This window comes from Hemitrygon akajei, chromosome 19, assembly GCF_048418815.1.
Source record: "Hemitrygon akajei chromosome 19, sHemAka1.3, whole genome shotgun sequence".
In the NCBI taxonomy this organism is placed as follows: Eukaryota; Metazoa; Chordata; class Chondrichthyes; order Myliobatiformes; family Dasyatidae; genus Hemitrygon; species Hemitrygon akajei.
Window position 1 is genome coordinate 6,778,251 of NC_133142.1, and position 17,555 is coordinate 6,795,805.

General features: G+C 45.5%; 1 protein-coding gene across 4 annotated transcripts in view; it reads left to right on the plus strand.

The window, feature by feature from the left end:
* LOC140741720 (plexin-A1-like) overlaps positions 1-17,555 on the plus strand; it is a 436,373-nt gene that overhangs the window by 405,804 nt on the left and 13,014 nt on the right. For all 4 annotated transcript variants that reach the window (XM_073072023.1, XM_073072026.1, XM_073072025.1 and 1 more), the window contains 5 exons: positions 3,188-3,347; positions 4,938-5,041; positions 7,139-7,235; positions 9,165-9,355; positions 14,664-14,833. In XM_073072023.1, the coding sequence (XP_072928124.1) occupies positions 3,188-3,347; positions 4,938-5,041; positions 7,139-7,235; positions 9,165-9,355; positions 14,664-14,833 (722 nt within the window). The remainder of the gene's footprint in view (positions 1-3,187; positions 3,348-4,937; positions 5,042-7,138; positions 7,236-9,164; positions 9,356-14,663; positions 14,834-17,555) is intronic.

The following is a 17,555-nucleotide window of genomic DNA, read 5'->3' on the forward strand; positions in this document are numbered from 1 at the left end:
CATTCAAGAATCTATCAACCTCTGTCTTAAATATACATAAAGACTTGGCCTCCACAGAATTCCACAGATTCACCACTCTCTGACTAAAGATCTGAAGGAGAAATTCTCCACTCAGAGGGTGGTGAGAGTGTGGAGTGAGCTGTCAGTGGAAGTGGGGGATGTGGGTTCAGTTGTAACAATTAACAGAATTTCAGATAGGTACATGGATGGGAGGGTTAAAAACACATAATGTTGATAATCAGAATCAGGTTTAATATCACGGGCATATGTTGTCTTTGTGGCAGCAGTACATTGCAATACATAATAAAAAAACACTGAATTACAGTAAGTATATATATTAAACAGTTAAATTAAATAAACAGTGCAAAAAATAGAAATAAAGAAGTAGTGAGGGTTCAATGTCCATTCAGAAATCGGATGGCAGAGGGGAAGAAGCTCTTTCCTGAATCATTGAATGTGTGCCTTCAGGCTCCTGTACCTCCTCCCTGATGGTAACAGTGAGAATAAGGCATGACCTGGGTGATGGAGGTCCTTAACGATGGATGCTGCCTTTTTGAGGCATCACTCCTTGAAGATGTCCTGGATACTATGGAGGCTAATACCCATGATGGAGCCCACTAAGTTTATAACTTTCTGCAGATTATTTTGATCCACACCCCTCCCCCCATACCAGACAGCAGTGCAGCCGGTTAGAATGCTCTCCACGGTACATCTGTAGAAATTTGCACGTGTTTTTGGTGACGTGCCAGATCTTCTCAAACTCCTGATATAGCCACTGTCATGCCTTTTTTGTAGCCACATCGATACAGTTCAAGGTTATGGTCATGGATATTCCTACCCAGGTGCAAATGCTATGGAAATCAGGTTCTTACAGCAGCTGTACTGTGCATTACAAGCGTGACAAACAAATTAATATGAACTTAAATTAACGTAAATTATGCATAACTTGGAGGACAAAATGAAACAAAGATAAATGTTGCAACATTGGTGCATGTTGAACATAGTGCAAGGTGAAATTTGGGTTTCTTACAAACATGAGAAAGTCTGCAGGTGATTGAAATCTAAAGTAACGCCCACAAAATGCTGGAGGAACTCAGCAAGCCAGGCAGCATCTCTGGAAAAGTGCAGACAATTGATGTTTCAAGCCGAGGTCCTTCTTCAGGACCTGATGAAGAGTCTCGGCCTGAAACATCGACTGTTTACTCTTTTCCATAGATGCTGCCTGACCTGCTGAGTTCCTCCAGCATTTTGTGTGTGTTGTTCAGGATTATTTTTTAGGTTGGTTCAAGAATCTGATGGCAGTGGGGAAGAATCTTGAGGGTCTTCAGGCTCCTGTACCTCCCACCTGATGGCCGCATTGGGGTCAAGGGTATGGGTGGGTCTTTGGTGATGGATATTGCCTTCCTGAAACATCACATCTTGTAGACATCCTCAATGGTGGGGAAAGAACAGTTTCTGAAACTATAGAGGAAGAGCAAACTGGTTTTGTCATCTGTAGGAATGGACACCAGCAAATCATTACAGCACAGGCAAACCCTTCTGTCCATCTAGCCCATGCTAACCTGGTCTTCTTCCTGCTCCCATCTACTTGCACCTTAACCAGAGATTCTTAACAGGGTGTCCCGAAATTCCGAGGTGTCCATGGATAAATTCCAGGGCATCCGAAAACTTGGATGGGAAAAAATGTATGTCTTTATTTTCACTAACCTTGAACTGAAGTTTAGGATTTCCTTCAATTTTGAATGTATGCAACAAACATGACTTTGTCACCAATAGAAATCACAGATACATTCATATCATGTTGCAGTGGATACAAATATATCAAAGTATTGTTTACAGGATGCTCTTCACTACTTCCATATTACGGTAGTTATTAGATCCACTGCTAGATCGAAGGTGATCGCAGTCTTCCTGTCTGCAGATGTTCGTGTGACATAGCAGGCCTCCATAGTCAGGCATCCTTTGCGATTGGGTCCAACATGACATGTGTGTTGCTTTGTCAAATACCAGCACACAGTTTAATGTTCTCATTCAAGCTAAACAACAGCCTTCACACTTTAAAAAATAAAATTTAATTTTAACTTGCCTGTATTTTAAATGTATAGTCTTGTTATTTAATGTGTTAGTAAAGAAGCACATATATTGGTATATTACAAATCTGATATTTTAAAATATTTTGAAAACTATTTCAATATAATTGGATTCTTTTTTAATCTTATATATTTAAATGTGTTACTCTGGGAAAGGGTCCATGGCATTAAAAAAGGTTAAAAGCTCCTGACCTAAGCCCCCCCATCAGCCTCCCATCCATGGCCCTATCTGCAATTCTTTTAAATGTTGCAATTGAACCATTTCTGCTGGCAGCTTATTCCACACATTCACCACCCTCTGAGTGGAGAAATCCCCCTTCACGTTTCCATTAAATATTCCACCTTTCACCCGTAACGTACATCAGACATTTGAATTTAATTATACTATGGGAGTTTGTATTGGTTTATAATTATTATTATTGTTACCACATGTACTGTGAAAAGCTTGTCTTGCATACTGTTCATGCAGATCAAATCGTTACACAGTGTATTGAGGGAGAACAAGGTAAAATAGTAACAGAGCCAAATAAAGTGTAAAAGCTACAGAGAAAGTTCAATACAGGTAACTGATAAAATGCAAGATCATAACGAGGTGGATATTGAAGCCAAGACTCCATCTTATTGTACAAAAAGTCCGTTCAAGGGTCCAGTAACAGTGGGATAGAAGCTGTCCTTCAGCCTGGTGGTACGTGCGTGCAGGCTTTTTGTATCTTCTGTCTGAGGAGAGGGGGAGAAGAGAATGCCCAAGGTGGGTGGGGTTCTTGATTATGCTGGCAATACGAAGCTTAGAAATGAAGATGGTTCCTGTGATTTGCTGAACCGTGTCCGCAACGTTCTGCAGTCATTGGCAGAGCAGCTTCCATGCCAAGCCATGATGCATCCACAAAGTCTATGCTGTATCATTAAAATTGGTCAGGGTCAACAAGGATGTGCCAGTTTTCTTTCTCGTTACAAATTTCGGGGTGCGGGTGTTAGTAACCTCAGGGTAGCCGATGCTGGCATTGGTGGTGCACACGCAGGGTAAGACTCCGAGTTCAGTCACACTGCTCTCAGTCTGCGCAACAATGCACTAACCTCCTCTCCTCTCTCTCTGACAGACCCTGAATTGTGTGAACCCGGACAACGAGAATGCCCCTGAGATCCCAGTCAAGGTGCTGAACTGTGACACGGTCACGCAGGTGAAGGACAAGTTACTGGACGCCTGTTACAAGGGTGTCCCGTACTCTCAGCGACCCAAGGCAGCGGACATGGACCTCGGTAGGGCTCGTTTGGTAACTGGTCCGGCTTATCGATGCATTAGTTGTTGCACATGAACGTCACTGGCAATCATTGAAGAAGGGTCTCGGCCCAGAACGTCGACTCTTTATTCCTCTCCCGAGTTGCTGCCTGACCTGCTGTGCTCCTGCAGCATTTTGTGTGTTACTCTGGATTTTCAGCATCTGCAGAATTTCACTGTCAATGCTGGTATCTATTGTCGTAGAGTCATGGAGTCAACCAGATGGCAACAGGCCTTTCGGCCCAACTAGTCTATGCTGACCAACGTGTCATTTGACACATCAGTCGAAACCTTTAATGGCATGGTAGAGTGGCGTTTAGCAGAACTCTTTACAGAACAACTGACTGGGTTCAACAAAAAGTACACTGCAGATGCTGTGGTCAAATCAACACGTACAAACAAGCTGGATGAAGTCAGCAGGTCGGGCAGCATCCGTTGAAAATTTAATGCTGGCATTTAAGCTGTCATTTAATTTTCAACGGACGCTGCCCGACCTGCTGAGTTCATCCAGCTTGCTTGTATGTGTTGAAGTGACCGGGTTCAATTCCCACAGCTGCCCCATTTTCCCTGGGACTGCATGGGTTTCCTCCAGGGGCTCCGGTTTCCCCCCACAGTCCAAAGACCTGCCGGGTGGTAGGTTAATTGGCCATTGTGGTTAGGCTAGGATTAAGTTGGGAGTTTGCTGGGCAGTGTGGCTCAATGGGCCAGAAGGGCCAATTCTGCGCTGCATATCAGTAAAAAAAGTTAAATGCCAGCTCAAAACCTATTTAAATTTGCTTTTAACTAACTTCTTTTTGGTTTTCACTGTTGGTTTATTTTCAGGTTTGCATTTTATCCCATTGTAAAACACTTTGAACTACATTGTCTATGAAAAGTGCTCTATAAATAGTTATTATTAATATATTATTGGTGTCCCATTTTCCCTAATCTTTCTAAAGTTTAGAGTCTAAACCATTGCTATCTGTGTGCCTATCCGAGTACCTCTTAAATGTTGTTAACGTACCACTCGGTCTGGTCAATCGTTCCATGTACTGATCACCCCCGGATGAAAGATGTTGCCGCTCTGGTTCCTGTCCTTACAGGTGCACCCTGCCCCTACTGGGAGGAAGTGTCCCCTGTACATTGCAGGCAGCACAGTAGCGTAGTGGTTAGCGTAACCCTTTACAGCACCAGCAACCCAGGTTCAATTCTCTTTGCTGTCAGTTGGGACGTCTCCCAGTGACGCCCTGGGTTTCCTCCGGGAGCTCCAGTTTCCAAAGGTGTACAGTCAGTGGCCACATGGCTGTAATTGAGCGCCACGGGATTGTTAGCCAGAAGGGTTTGTTACCGTGCTGTGTCTAAATAAGAAATGAAATTAATTTTCCCGGTGAGATTTAGGTGTGAAGCCCCTGCAGTCAAATAGCTGACCAGCCCCCCCCCCCCCCACACTGTTGAGAGCATCACCTTGGACAGGGCCACAAAGGGGCATATACTCGTCACTCTGACTTCAAGGAGGCTCCCCTTGAAACTCCTGCTATGCTTCAATCACATTTTCTCTCCTCTCTCCAACACTCCCCCCTCCCCCCCCCCAGAATGGCGACAGGGAAGGATAGCACGGATAATTCTCCAGGACGAAGACGTGACAACGAAGATCGATAATGACTGGAAGCGTCTCAACACTCTGGCACACTACCAGGTACGGTGCTGAGGAGATCAACCCTGGTCCATCCCTAGCCGTGTGTCAGCTGAGCCCCTTGACCATGACCCAGGGAGTGTTGTGCCTGCATCATGTAAGAGGAAGGGCGGGGCAGTAGCGTAGTGGTCAGTGCCGGCAATCACTGATCAGGGTTCAATTCCCACTGCTGTCAGTACGACGATTGTACATTCTTCCCGTGACCGCATGGGAATCCTCCGGGTGCTCCAATTTCCAAAGACGTACCAGTTCAGGTTAGTAAGTTGTGGGCATGCTATATTGATGCCGGAAGCAGGGTGGCGCTCGTGGGCAGCCCCCAGCACATCCTCGAATTGCGTTGATCATTGACTGTATGGTTCAATGTTTCAATGTACATGTGGCAACTAAAGCTGATCGTTATTTCTAATTATGAGCAGTGAGGACTTTAAGTACCTGTAGTTTGGATGGACTATGACTGGTAAAGTGAGGGAGAAGCAGTTGGTCTCGACCCAACAAACATCTTCCATCGCTTGAATATATTCAACAATCTGTCTCCCACCTCTCATCTGGAGTGGAGAATTGGAATTGGTTTATTATTGTCACATGTACTGAGATACAGTGAAAAGCTTGTCTTGTATGCTGTTCATACAGATCAGATTATTACACAGTGTAAGACAATAACAGAATGCAGGACAGAGAAGGTGTAGTGCAGTTAGACAGTAAGGTGCGAGGCCGAAAGGAGGTAGATTGTGAGGTCACGATGGCCTCCGTTGGTTAACATCAACCAGAGATGTTGCCCGTGCATCGGGCTCCCCACGCAGCCGATGAATCCAAAGGAACGGCAGAGACTAATATAGTTTGGCACCAGCGATGTCGCAGGATTTGCCAGCAGTGTTGAACTTAAAATAGGACTTTTTTAGGGTCTCTAGCTCCGGATTCTTCCTCGGGATTTATCCTGAAAGTGTTCCCCATCGTATAGCCACGAGGCAGGAGAAGTTTGAGATCAGAATTTTCCTTCTCCTGGATGAGCTGCCAGCCATGGCGGAGACTGGTTTTAAGTTTCCAGTAACCCACCTTTGCCATTTCTGCTGTCGGTGGCTAAGCCACACCTGAAGGCCAGGAGCTGGGCTCGGTTGTCAGAGATGCACGCCATTGGGAGTATTTAATAGGTAGCGGGAGCTTGTCCCCTCTACTCCCCCTACCTTCCCCCCCCCCCACCCCGGCTGCTACGACAAAGTGAGATCAAGAGTCCATCTTACTCTACTAGGGAACCATTCAACTGTCTTACAGCAGAGGGGCAGAAGCTGTCCTTGAGCTGGTGGTTCATGCCTTCCGGCTTTTGTGACTTCTGCCCGATGGGAGGGGGTAGAAGAGAGAATGTCCGGGGCGGCTGGCTGCTTTACTGAGGCAATGAGAAGTACAGACAGAAACTATGGAGCAGAGGCTGGATCCAGTGATGTGCTGAGCTGTGTCCACAACTCTACCAGTCACGGGCAGAACGGTTGCCGTACCAAGCTTTTATGCATTCGGATAGGATTCACTCTGTAGTGCACCAGTAAAAAATGGTAATTCCAGCAGTTCTCAAGCCCCTAAGAGAAAGAACACTGTGGCTGTCCAAGGTCAATACTTCTGTAACATCAATGTGGGACTGGGGAGTGGCCAGAGCTTAGTATTGGATTCTTGACCACCACAGGGATGGTTGAAATGAATGCTTGTGGTGCAGTTATTTGTGGAAGGGGCACATAACCATCAATTTCTCCTTCTGGTAAACAATTTTTGTCTCCCCCTCTATTTCCCACTCTGACCATTTACCTCTTCCACCTGCCTATTACTTCCCACTGGGTCCCCTCCCCCTACTTCCCCTATAGTCCACTCTCCTCGCATATCAGATTCCTTCTTCTCCAGCTCTTGACCTTTCCCTCCCACCTGTTCCCCCCCCATCTCAGTTTTGGCCCAAAGCATCAACTGTTTATTCATTTCCACAGATGCCGCCTGATCTGCTGAGTTTCACTGACATTTTGTGTGTGTTGCTAATGTAACTATCTATCCATGACCCTCATCCCAGACCCTCTTGCCCAGCGTCCTTTCTGATTGCCTTTTCCATGGATTCTCACCCCTCAGGTCACAGATGGATCGTTGATAGCACTTGTACCGAAACAGACCTCAGCATATAATATATCCAATTCTTCCACCTTCACCAAGTCTCTCAGTCGCTATGGTAAGTCCAGTCTCTCAAACTGCACCTTAACTCTTTTGAATGCAGCTTCCTGGAGAATAGGAGATCCTTTGGACTTATTCAGTCCAGGGAAACAATGGGTTAATGGCTTCAACTTTGATGTTTGTTTTGGTTGACTGGAGTCACCTCCATTGTGTTGTTGGGTCTGGAGTCAACTCCATTGTATTGTTGGGTCTGGAGTCAACTCCATTGTGTTGTTGGGTCTGGAGTTAACTACATTGTGTTGTTGGGTCTGGAGTCACACCTCCATTGTGTTGTTGGGTCTGGAGTTAACTACATTGTGTTGTTGGGTCTGGAGTCACACCTCCATTGTGTTGTTGGGTCTGGAGTTAACTCCATTATGTTGTTGGGTCTGGAGTCAACTCCATTATGTTGTTCGGTCTGGAGTTAACTCCATTGTGTTGTTGGGTCTGGAGTTAACTCCATTGTGTTGTTGGGTCTGGAGTCAACTCCATTGTGTTGAGTCTGGAGTCAAATCCATTGGGTTGTTGGGTCTGGAGTCAACTCCATTATGTTGTTCGGTCTGGAGTTAACTCCATTGTGTAGTTGGGTCTGGAGTCAACTACATTGTGTTGTTGGGTCTGGAGTCAACTCCATTGTGTTGTTGGGTCTGGAGTCAACTCCATTGTGTTGTTGGGTCTGGAGTCACACCTCCATTGTGTTGTTGGGTCTGGAGTCACACATGGAGCAGGTAAACTGGCAGCTTTCACTCTCTAATGAACATTAGTAAGTTAAACGGGCTTTGGTGACAAACTTATTTAATCATTGAAATCAAAGCCGAATATGCCAGAGACTCAGTGTCTCAGACAGCATCGGTGGGAGGTAAGAGGGTTAGAATTTCAGTTTTGAGACCCTTTGTGAAAACTCGGAATGAGAGAAGAAACACATTTGATTTCGGTGGCAGGGAAGGTCAGGGAGGAAAAGGAAGAATGAAGGGAATACGTCTGGTAGGGTGAGACCAAATGGCTTAATGGATGCATTCACGTGTTGTGAATCAGAATGAGATTTATTATCATTACTGTGCAAAAGTTGGGAATGGCGAGGGGGGAGTGCGGTGGGAGGGGTGTGGAACACGTGGCAGAGAAGGAGTGCCAGTGCCAGGGCGTGGTACGGGTACAGACACATCCAGCCCTGAGACACCAGATCGGGTCATTTCATTCCAAACAGTCAAATTTACTAAAATGTCTTTCTGGTGCTTCCAGCTCCCTCCCCTCTCCCTTCCCCACTTCCCAACCACGATTCCTCTCGCCCTGCCCCCTTCCCACTCTCGGTCCACGGTAGAGACCCGTATCAGAATCAGGGTTATCATCACCCACATGTCATGAGATTTGTTTTTGTGGCAGCAATACAGTGCAATACATAAAATTACTACAGCACTGTGCAAAAGTCTTAGGCACCCCAGCTATATAGATGTGGTAAGACTTTTGCACAGTAGTGCAGATGCCAGGAAGTTTTTTTGTTTTGCAGCATCAGTACAGTGCAAAGACATAACTTTGCTGTAAATTATAAAATAAATAGTCACTAAAAGAGGAATAGCAAGGTAGTGTTCATGGATCATTACTTCCTCCCTGATGGCAGCAACGAGAAGAGGGCACGTCCTGGGTGATGGGGGTCCCTAATGACAGGGCGCTGACTTTTTGAGTCATCGTCTTTTGAAGATGTCCTCGGTGCCGGGGAGCCAGGTACCCATGATGGAGCTGGCTACATCTGCAGCTTTTTCCGATCCCCTGCAGCAGCCCCTCCCTCTCAGACGGTGATGTGACCAGTTAGAATGCTCTCCACGGTGTGTACCTCTGTAGAAATTTGCAAGAGCCTTTGGTGACGTACTGAGTCCACGCTGTCCGTACAGCTGCCGACTTTCTGCCTGGCCCTGCCGTGTTCCTGAGCATGTGTCTGCCCCGCCTCTTGCAGAGAGCATGCTGAGAACGGCGAGCAGTCCCGACAGCCTCCGCTCTCGGACGCCGATGATCACGCCTGACCTGGAGAGCGGCACCAAGCTCTGGCATCTGGTCAAGAACCACGACCATATGGACCAGAGGGAAGGAGACCGCGGCAGCAAGATGGTGTCCGAGATCTACCTTACCCGCCTGCTCGCTACCAAGGTAGGTCATGTCGAACTGGTCCCGATTCGGTGGTTTCATGTCCTTGATGGGGGTGGATTTGAGATGTGGGCACAGTGTAAATGTGCCACGTGGGGTGAAATGGTGCTGCATGGAATGGGTAGTGGTGCCCCTTTAATTGGGGGGGGGTGTGTGAGTGTGTGTATTGCATGTGTCGGTATTGCAAATGTATGCACTTGTGTACATTTCTGCATGCAGATGAATGCATATGTGCATATTCATGCGTATGCATGCAAGAGGGTGCATGTATATGTGTGTGTGAGTTTTTGTGTGCGTGTGTGTGTATGAGTTTCTGTGTGTGCGTACCAGATACCAGAAAAGAAAGACGACAACTTACTTTTAGGAAATAATCTGTGATGTTAGCTTGTATTTTGAGTACAAACGAATGAAACTCCAAAAAGAAGCACACACAAGTCCATAGTAGTGCAAGAAGTCGTGCATAGCTGTCAGTGTTGGGAGGGCTGTGCCCACTACTGTCTGCAGCCTCTTGTGTACCTGTGCATTGGAACTGCTGTACCAGTCATGATAGCTTCATTTTGGCTGTGTATGCGAGGAACCTGCAAGCATTAGATTCAGATTTAGATTTGTTATTTCATTTATGACATCTACAGTACATCAAAATATAGTTAAATGTGGTGTTTGCATTTACAACCAACACAGTTTGAGGATGGGTGCTGGGGGGGGGGCAGCCCACAAGTGTGGTCACACATTCTGGTGCCAAAATAGCGAGCCCACTATATTCAGCAGAACGACACAAACAGTCTCCATCCAACGTTACATCCTTCTCACGTCAGTTCCAAGGCTTTTCACGCTCAGCTTGTGCGATTCTCTGCCAGCCAACCTGGCCTTCAGTCCTGTCGCTACCAGCCCCGATGACCTGTGAAGGATTGTACTCTCACTTGGAGTGGGGTGTTCGTCACTGAATCTGGCTCCTGCAAGGCGATACCGACTCACTGGGGGGATACTCAGGACATTCTCTGGTTCAGGGCTTCCCAGCCTGAGGTCCATGTATCCCCTCGCTGAATGGTAGGGGTCCAAGGCATAAGATGTTTGGGGACCCCTGCTCCAGTTGGTAACAGAGAGGAAGAGAATTATTTCTGTAGAGAGAGTGGAGAAGAGGTTAGAGGTCAAACCAGAAACTTCAAAGCAGTGGGGCAGCACAGTGGCACAAGGCTTGGAGCCGCTTTTTACACTGGAGGTTCAATCCCAGCCTGGTACTATCTGACGAATTTGCATATTAACCCATGACTGGGTAGATTACAGTCTGGGTGCTCCAATTTCATCCCACATCCCAAAGGCTTGCTGGTTTGTAGGTTAATTGGCCCACAGTATGTGGTAGAACCAGGGGGCAGTCAATCGGTTCCTGATCAGTCAGCGTATCAAAGGATATGGTAAGAAGGCAGGCGTATGCGGTTGAGTGGGATCTGGGATCAGCCGTGATGGGATGGCGGTGCAGACTCGAAGGGCTGAATGGCCTAAGTCTACTCCTATGTCTTATAGTCTTAATAAGAATGTGTGGAAAAGTAAGACTGTGATTACTGTAGGGTTAGAGTAGAATGGGTGACTGGAATGGGCTTGATGGGCCAAAGGGCTTGTTTCAAAATCAGAGTCTGGTTTAATATCTCCGGCATATGTCCTGAAATTTGTTGTCTTTGTGGCAGTGTACAATGCAATACATGATAATAAAGAAAAAATCCTGTGAATTACAGTAAATACAAACACACACACACACACCCATCGAAAGTATTCACCACCCCCCCCACCCCCCGGAAATATTCATGCTTTATTGTTTTACAACATTCAATCTCAGTGGATTTAATTTGGCTTTTTCACACTGATCAACAGAAAAAGACTCCTTCGTGTCAAAGTGAAACAGATCTCTACAAAGTGATCTAAATTTATTTCAAATATAAAACGCAAATAATGGTTTGCAAAAATATTCACCCTCTTCAAGTCAGTATGTAGTAGATGCACCTTTGGCAGCAATTACAGCCTTGAGTCTGTGTGGATAGGCCTCCATCAGCTTTGCACATCTGGACACTGCAATTTTTCCCCATTCTTCTTTACAAACTGCTCAAGCTCTGTCAGATTACATGGGGATCGTGAGTGAAAAGCCCTTTCAAATCCAGCCACAATTGGATTGAGGTATGGCCTCTAACTTGGCCACTCGAAGATATTAACTTTGTTGTTTTTAAGCCATTCTTGTGTAACGTTGGCTTTATGCTTGGAGTCATTATCTTGTCGGAAAACAAATCCCCCGTGCCGCAGTTCTCTTGAAGACTGCATCAGGTTTTCTTCCAGGATTTCCCTGTATTTTGCTGCATTCATTTTACCCTCTACCTTCATGAGCCTTCCAGGGCCTGCTGCAGTGAAGCATCTTCACAGTCTGTTGCAGCCACCACCATGCTTCACAGTAGGGATGGTGCATTTTTGATGATGTGCGGTATTTGGCTTACGTCAAACATAGCATTTGGTCTGAAAGCAAAAGAAGCTCAATTTTGTTTCCATCAGACCGCAGAACCTCTTCCAGCTGACTTCTGTCTCCCACATGCCTTCTGGCAAACCCTCGCCTAGATTTCTTGTGAAAAACAAGAGAAAATCTGCAGCTGCTGGAAATCCAAGCAACACACGCATGATGCTGGAGGAACTCCACCACCAAGCACATCTTCCCCTCCCATCCTCCCCCACTTCCTGCTTTCCACAGGGATCTGTCCCTTGTCCATTCATCCCTCCCCACTGATCTGCCTCCTGGAACTTATCCTTGCAAATGGAACAAATGCTACACCTGTCCCTTCACCTCCTCCCTCTCTACCATTTAGGGTCTGAAACAGTCTTTCCAGCTGAGGCGACACTTCGCCCGTGAAGCTGGGAGTCATATACTGTCTCCGGTGCTCCGGGTGTGGCTTCCTGTATATCGGTGAAACCCGACATAGATTGGGAGACCGCTTTGCCGAGCGTCTACGCTCCGTCCAACAGAAGAAGCGTGATCTCCCAGTTGTTGTGTTCTTTAAACGTACCGTGGGTTACTAAGGACAAACCTTATTCTGGAAGAATTAAAACTAGAACTTTTATTTAACAGCAAACAGCAACCACGTCTTAACATACAAGCTTCTCGATCATTCTGTCAGTTCTGCGCATGCTCATAGCTCCGTCCAATCTCGTTCTCACACGTGACATGTGATACCACCACACCAGTGACCACCTATTCTAATTCCACTTCCCATTCCCATTCCGATATGTCAATCCGTGGCCTCCTCTTTGGTTGATGAGGTCACACTCAGGTTGGAGGAACAGCACCTTATATTCCGGTCTGGGTAGCCTCCAACCTGATGGCATGAACATTGATTTTCCAAATTTCCAGTAATGCCCCTTCCCCTCCTTCAGCATTCCCCATCCCCTTTACCTTCTCTCACCTATCTCCTTGCCTGCCTTTCGCTTCCCTCTAGTGCTCCTTTCCCCTGTTCGTTCTTCCATGGCCTTCCGTCCTCTCCTTTTCAGTTCCCCCTTCTGTAGCCTTAAATCTCTTTCACCAATCAACTTCCCTGCTCTTTACTTCACCCCTCCCCCTCTGGTTTCACCTTTCACCTTTTGTTTCTCCCTCCCCTCCCCCCCCCCCCCCCACCTTTTAAAATCTATTTCTCATCTTTTTTTCTCCAGTCCTGCTGAAGGCTCTCAGCCTGAAATGTCAACTGTACTCTTTTCTATAGATGCTGCCTGACCTGCTGAGCTCCTCCAGCATTTTGTGTGTATTGCCTGGATTTCATGTGAGTTTCTTTTCACCAGTGGCTTTCCCTTCATCGCTCTTCCATAAAGCTGTGCCTGGTGAAGCACTCAGGCAACAGTTGTTGTATGCGCAGTCTCTCCCATCTCAGCCACTGAAGCTTGTAACTCCTCCAGAGTTGTCATAGGTCTCTTGGTGGTCTCCCTCGCTAGTCCCCTTCTTGCACGGTCACTCAGTTTTTGAGGATGGCCTGCTCTAGGCAGATTTACAGCTGTGCCATTTTTTTTTCCATTTCTTGATGATTGATTTAACTGTACTCCAAGGGATATTCAGTGGGTTGGAAATTTTCTTGTATCCAAGTCCTGACGTGCTTTTCAATCATCTTTTCACAGAGTTTCTTGGAGTGTTCTTGTGAATTCATGGTGTAGTTTTTGTCAGGATAGTGACTGACCACAGTTAGACCTTCCAGATACAGGTGATCTCCATTTAACTAATTATGTGACTTCTGAAACCAATTGGCTACACCTGTGATGATTAGATGTGTCATATTAAAAGTAGTGAATACTTAATCAATTATTTTGTGTTTTCTATTTATAGTTTAGATCACTTTGTAGAGATCTGTTTTCTCTTTGGCCCAAGTCTTTTTCTGTTGATCAGTGTTAAAAAAGCCAAATTAAATCCACTGTGATTCAATGCTGTAGAACAATAAAACATGAAAACTTCCAAGGGGTGGTGAATACTGTTTATAGGCACTATACATATATATAAAAAGGTAGTGAGGTAGTGTTGATGGGTTTAATGTCCATTCAGAAATCTGATCTCTAAAGGATAGAAGCTGTTCCTGAATTGTTCCCTACCTCCTCCCTAATGTTAGCAATGACAAGAAGGCATGACTTGGTTGATGGGGGTCCTTAATGATGGACACTGCCTTTTCTGGCTTCACTCCTTGATGGTGTCCTAGATACTACATGATGGAGCTGACTAAGTTTACAACTTTCTATAGCTTCTTTCGATTCTATGTAGTTGTCTTCTCCCAACCATACCAGATGATGATGCAGCCAGTTAGAATGCTCTCCACAGTACATCTGTAGAGATTTGCGAGTGTCTTTGTTGACAAACCAAATCTCTTCAAACACCCCATGATTCTGTGAAACTCAACCAGCAATGTCAGTTCCATAACTCTTGGTTAACAAAATCTGAAGGCCAACACCAGATGGTTGGATTTTCCTGCCATCCTGTTCATTAAAGAACAGAATCAGATTTATTATCACTGACATATGTTGTGAAATTTGTTGTTTTGTGGCAGAAATACAGTGCAAAAACATAAATTAGCAAACTATGAAAAATAAATAAAAGTGCAAAAGAGGAATAGTAAGGTTGTGTTCATCGACTCTTCAGAAATCTGATGGCGGGAGGGGAAGAGGCTGTTCTCAAAACATTGAGTGTGCGCCTTCAGGCTCCAGTATCTCCTTCCTAATAGCAGTAATGAGAGTCCCTTCCCCAGGAGTTGTGGGGAGATGGTTGAAGAGAGTTTGTTGTGCATTGACTTGAGTGTCTGTGTTCTCTCAGGGAACCCTGCAGAAGTTTGTGGATGATCTCTTTGAGACGATATTCAGCACGGCACACAGGGGCAGTGCCCTCCCTCTTGCAATCAAGTACATGTTCGACTTCCTGGATGAGCAGGCGGACAAGCACCAGATCACGGACCACGATGTCCGACACACGTGGAAGAGTAACTGGTGAGTCATAGAGCGCTGAAACAGGCCCTTCGGCCCGTCTAGCTCATCCCGAGGCATTTAAGCTGCCTATTCCATTCAACGTGTACCAGGACCATAGCGCTCTGTACCCCTACCATCCATGTACTTAGCCAAACTTCTCTTAAACATTGAAATCAAGTTCACCTACTGCACTTCTGCTGGCAGTTCATTCCACACTGTCACATCCTTTTGAGTGAAAAAGTTTACCCTCATGTTCCCCTTAAACTTTTCACCTTTCACCCTTAATCCGTGACCTCTAGTTTTAGTCCCACCAATCCTCAGTGGAAAAATCTTGCTTGCATTTACCCTATTTATACCCCTCTTAATTTTTTATAACTCTGTCAAATCTTCTCTCAATCTTCTATCTTCCAAGGAATAAACTTCTAACTTTCTCTCTAACTAACTAACTAAATCTCCATCTTTCCATATAACTCAGGGCCTCCAGCTCCATCCTTGTAAATTTTCTCTGTACTCTTCCAATCTTACTTACATCTTTCCTGTGTGTAGGTGACCAAAACTGCACACAATACTCCAAAATAGGCCTCATCAATGTCTTATACAGCTTCAACATAGCATCCCATCTCCTGTACTCTGTACTTTGATTTATGAAGGCCAATATGCCGAATGCTATCGTTACGAACCGATCTCCCTGTGACGCAACTTTCAATGAATCATGGACCAGTATTCCCAGATCCCGCTGTTCTACCATTGTCCTTAGTACCCTACCATTCACTCTAAGTCCTACCCTGGTTGGTTCTACTGAAGTGCAACACCTCACACTTGTCTGCATTAAATTCCATCTGCCATTTTATGGCCAGCTGGTCCAGATTCCTCTGCGAGCCAAGATAGTTTTGTTCACTGTTCATTACACCCCTCATCTTCGTGTCATCTGTAAGTTTGCTGATCCAGATCGTTGATACAGATGACAAACAGCAATGGACCCAGCACTGATCCCTGTGGCACTACGTTAGTCTCAGGCCTTCAGTCAGAGTTGCCTCTACTACCACTCTCTGGCTTCTCCCTCAAAGTCGATGTCTAATACGATTTACTACCTCACCTCGAGTGCCGAGCTCTGAACCTTCCTGACCATCCCCGCATGCGGGACCTTGTCAAATGTAGACTACATCCACTGTATTGCCTTCATCAACTTTTCTGGTAACTTCCTCAAAAAACTCTTTTACGACCTACCGTGCATGAAGCCATGCTGATATCCTTAATTAGTGTGTGTATATACATATACCCAGTCCCTTAGAATACCTTCCAGTAATTTCCCCACTAATGGTGTCAGGCTCACTGCCCTATAATTTTGTGATTTATGTTTAGAGCATTTCTTAAACAGCGGAACAACATTGGCTATCCTCCAATCCTTTGGTACCTCTCCTGTCACTAAGGATGATTTAAATATCCTTGCTTGGTCCCCAGCAATTTCTGCACTTGCCTCCCACAGAATCCGAGGGAACACCTTGTCAGGCCCGGGTTATTTATCCATCCTAATTTGCTTCGAGACAGCAAACACCTCCTCCTCTGTAATCTGTATAGAGTCCATGAAGATGATGCCATTTTGCCACACTCCTCTGGACTCTCAGGATAGTAAATACAGATGCAAAAAATGCATTTAAGACCTCCCCCATCTTTTTCGGCTCCATATATGGATTACCATTGTGATCTTCCAGAGGACCAGTTTTGTCCCTTGTGATCCTTCTGCTCTTAGCATATTGTATTCCCTTCACCTTGTCCACTAAGGTACTCGTGCCTTCATTCAGCCATCCTGATTTCCTTCCTTGCATCACTTAAATTCCACAACCACCTCATTTGTTCCTATCTGCCTATACTTGCTATGTACCTCTATTTTTTTTTACTTAACCAGGGCCTTGATATCTCTTGAAAACCAAGGTTTACTACACCAGTTTTTTTGTGTTCTGGGTGGATTCTTGTTCTGACAGGCACATTCAAGCTTTGTACTCTCAAAATTTCACTTTTGAAGACCCCCCCCCCCCCCCTACTTCCCGAGTAGATCTTCGTCAGAAAAGAGCCTGTCCCAATCCACTCTTGCCAGATACTTCTGTGATACCTTCAAAATTGGCCTTTCTCCAATTTAGAATCTCAACCCATGGACCAGACATATCTTTCTGCGTATTTACTTTGTGATGGTCACTAGATACAAAGTGTTCTCCGACACAAACTTCTGTCACTTGCCCTGTCCCATTCTCTAATAGCAGATCAAGTGTCGCACACTCTCCCATTGGGACTTCTATGAGAAAACTTTCCTGAACACATTTGACAAAATCTAGTCCTTTTACAGGTATGGGAGTCCCAGTTAATATGTGGAAAGTTAAAATCACCTCCTATAACAGCCTTACGTTTCTTACAATAGTCTCTGAGATCTCTCTACAAATTTGTTCCTCTAAATCCCTCAGAGTGTTGGGTGGTCTGCAATTTAATCCCATTACCGCGGTCATACCTTTCATATTACTCATTTCAGCTCATAACCTTTCAGCAGATGAGTTTTCCAGTCTATTCTAGCTGAGCGCTGCGTGACATTTTCCTTGACTAGTAACACCACCCCTTCCCCTTTAATCCCTCCTGCTCCATCGCATCTGAAAGAACAGAACCCAGAGTGCTGAGGTGGTGAGGATACTGATAAATTTACCAATGTTAATAAGGGACATCTCCTTGGGGAAAAAAGATGAGGAGGAATTTCCTC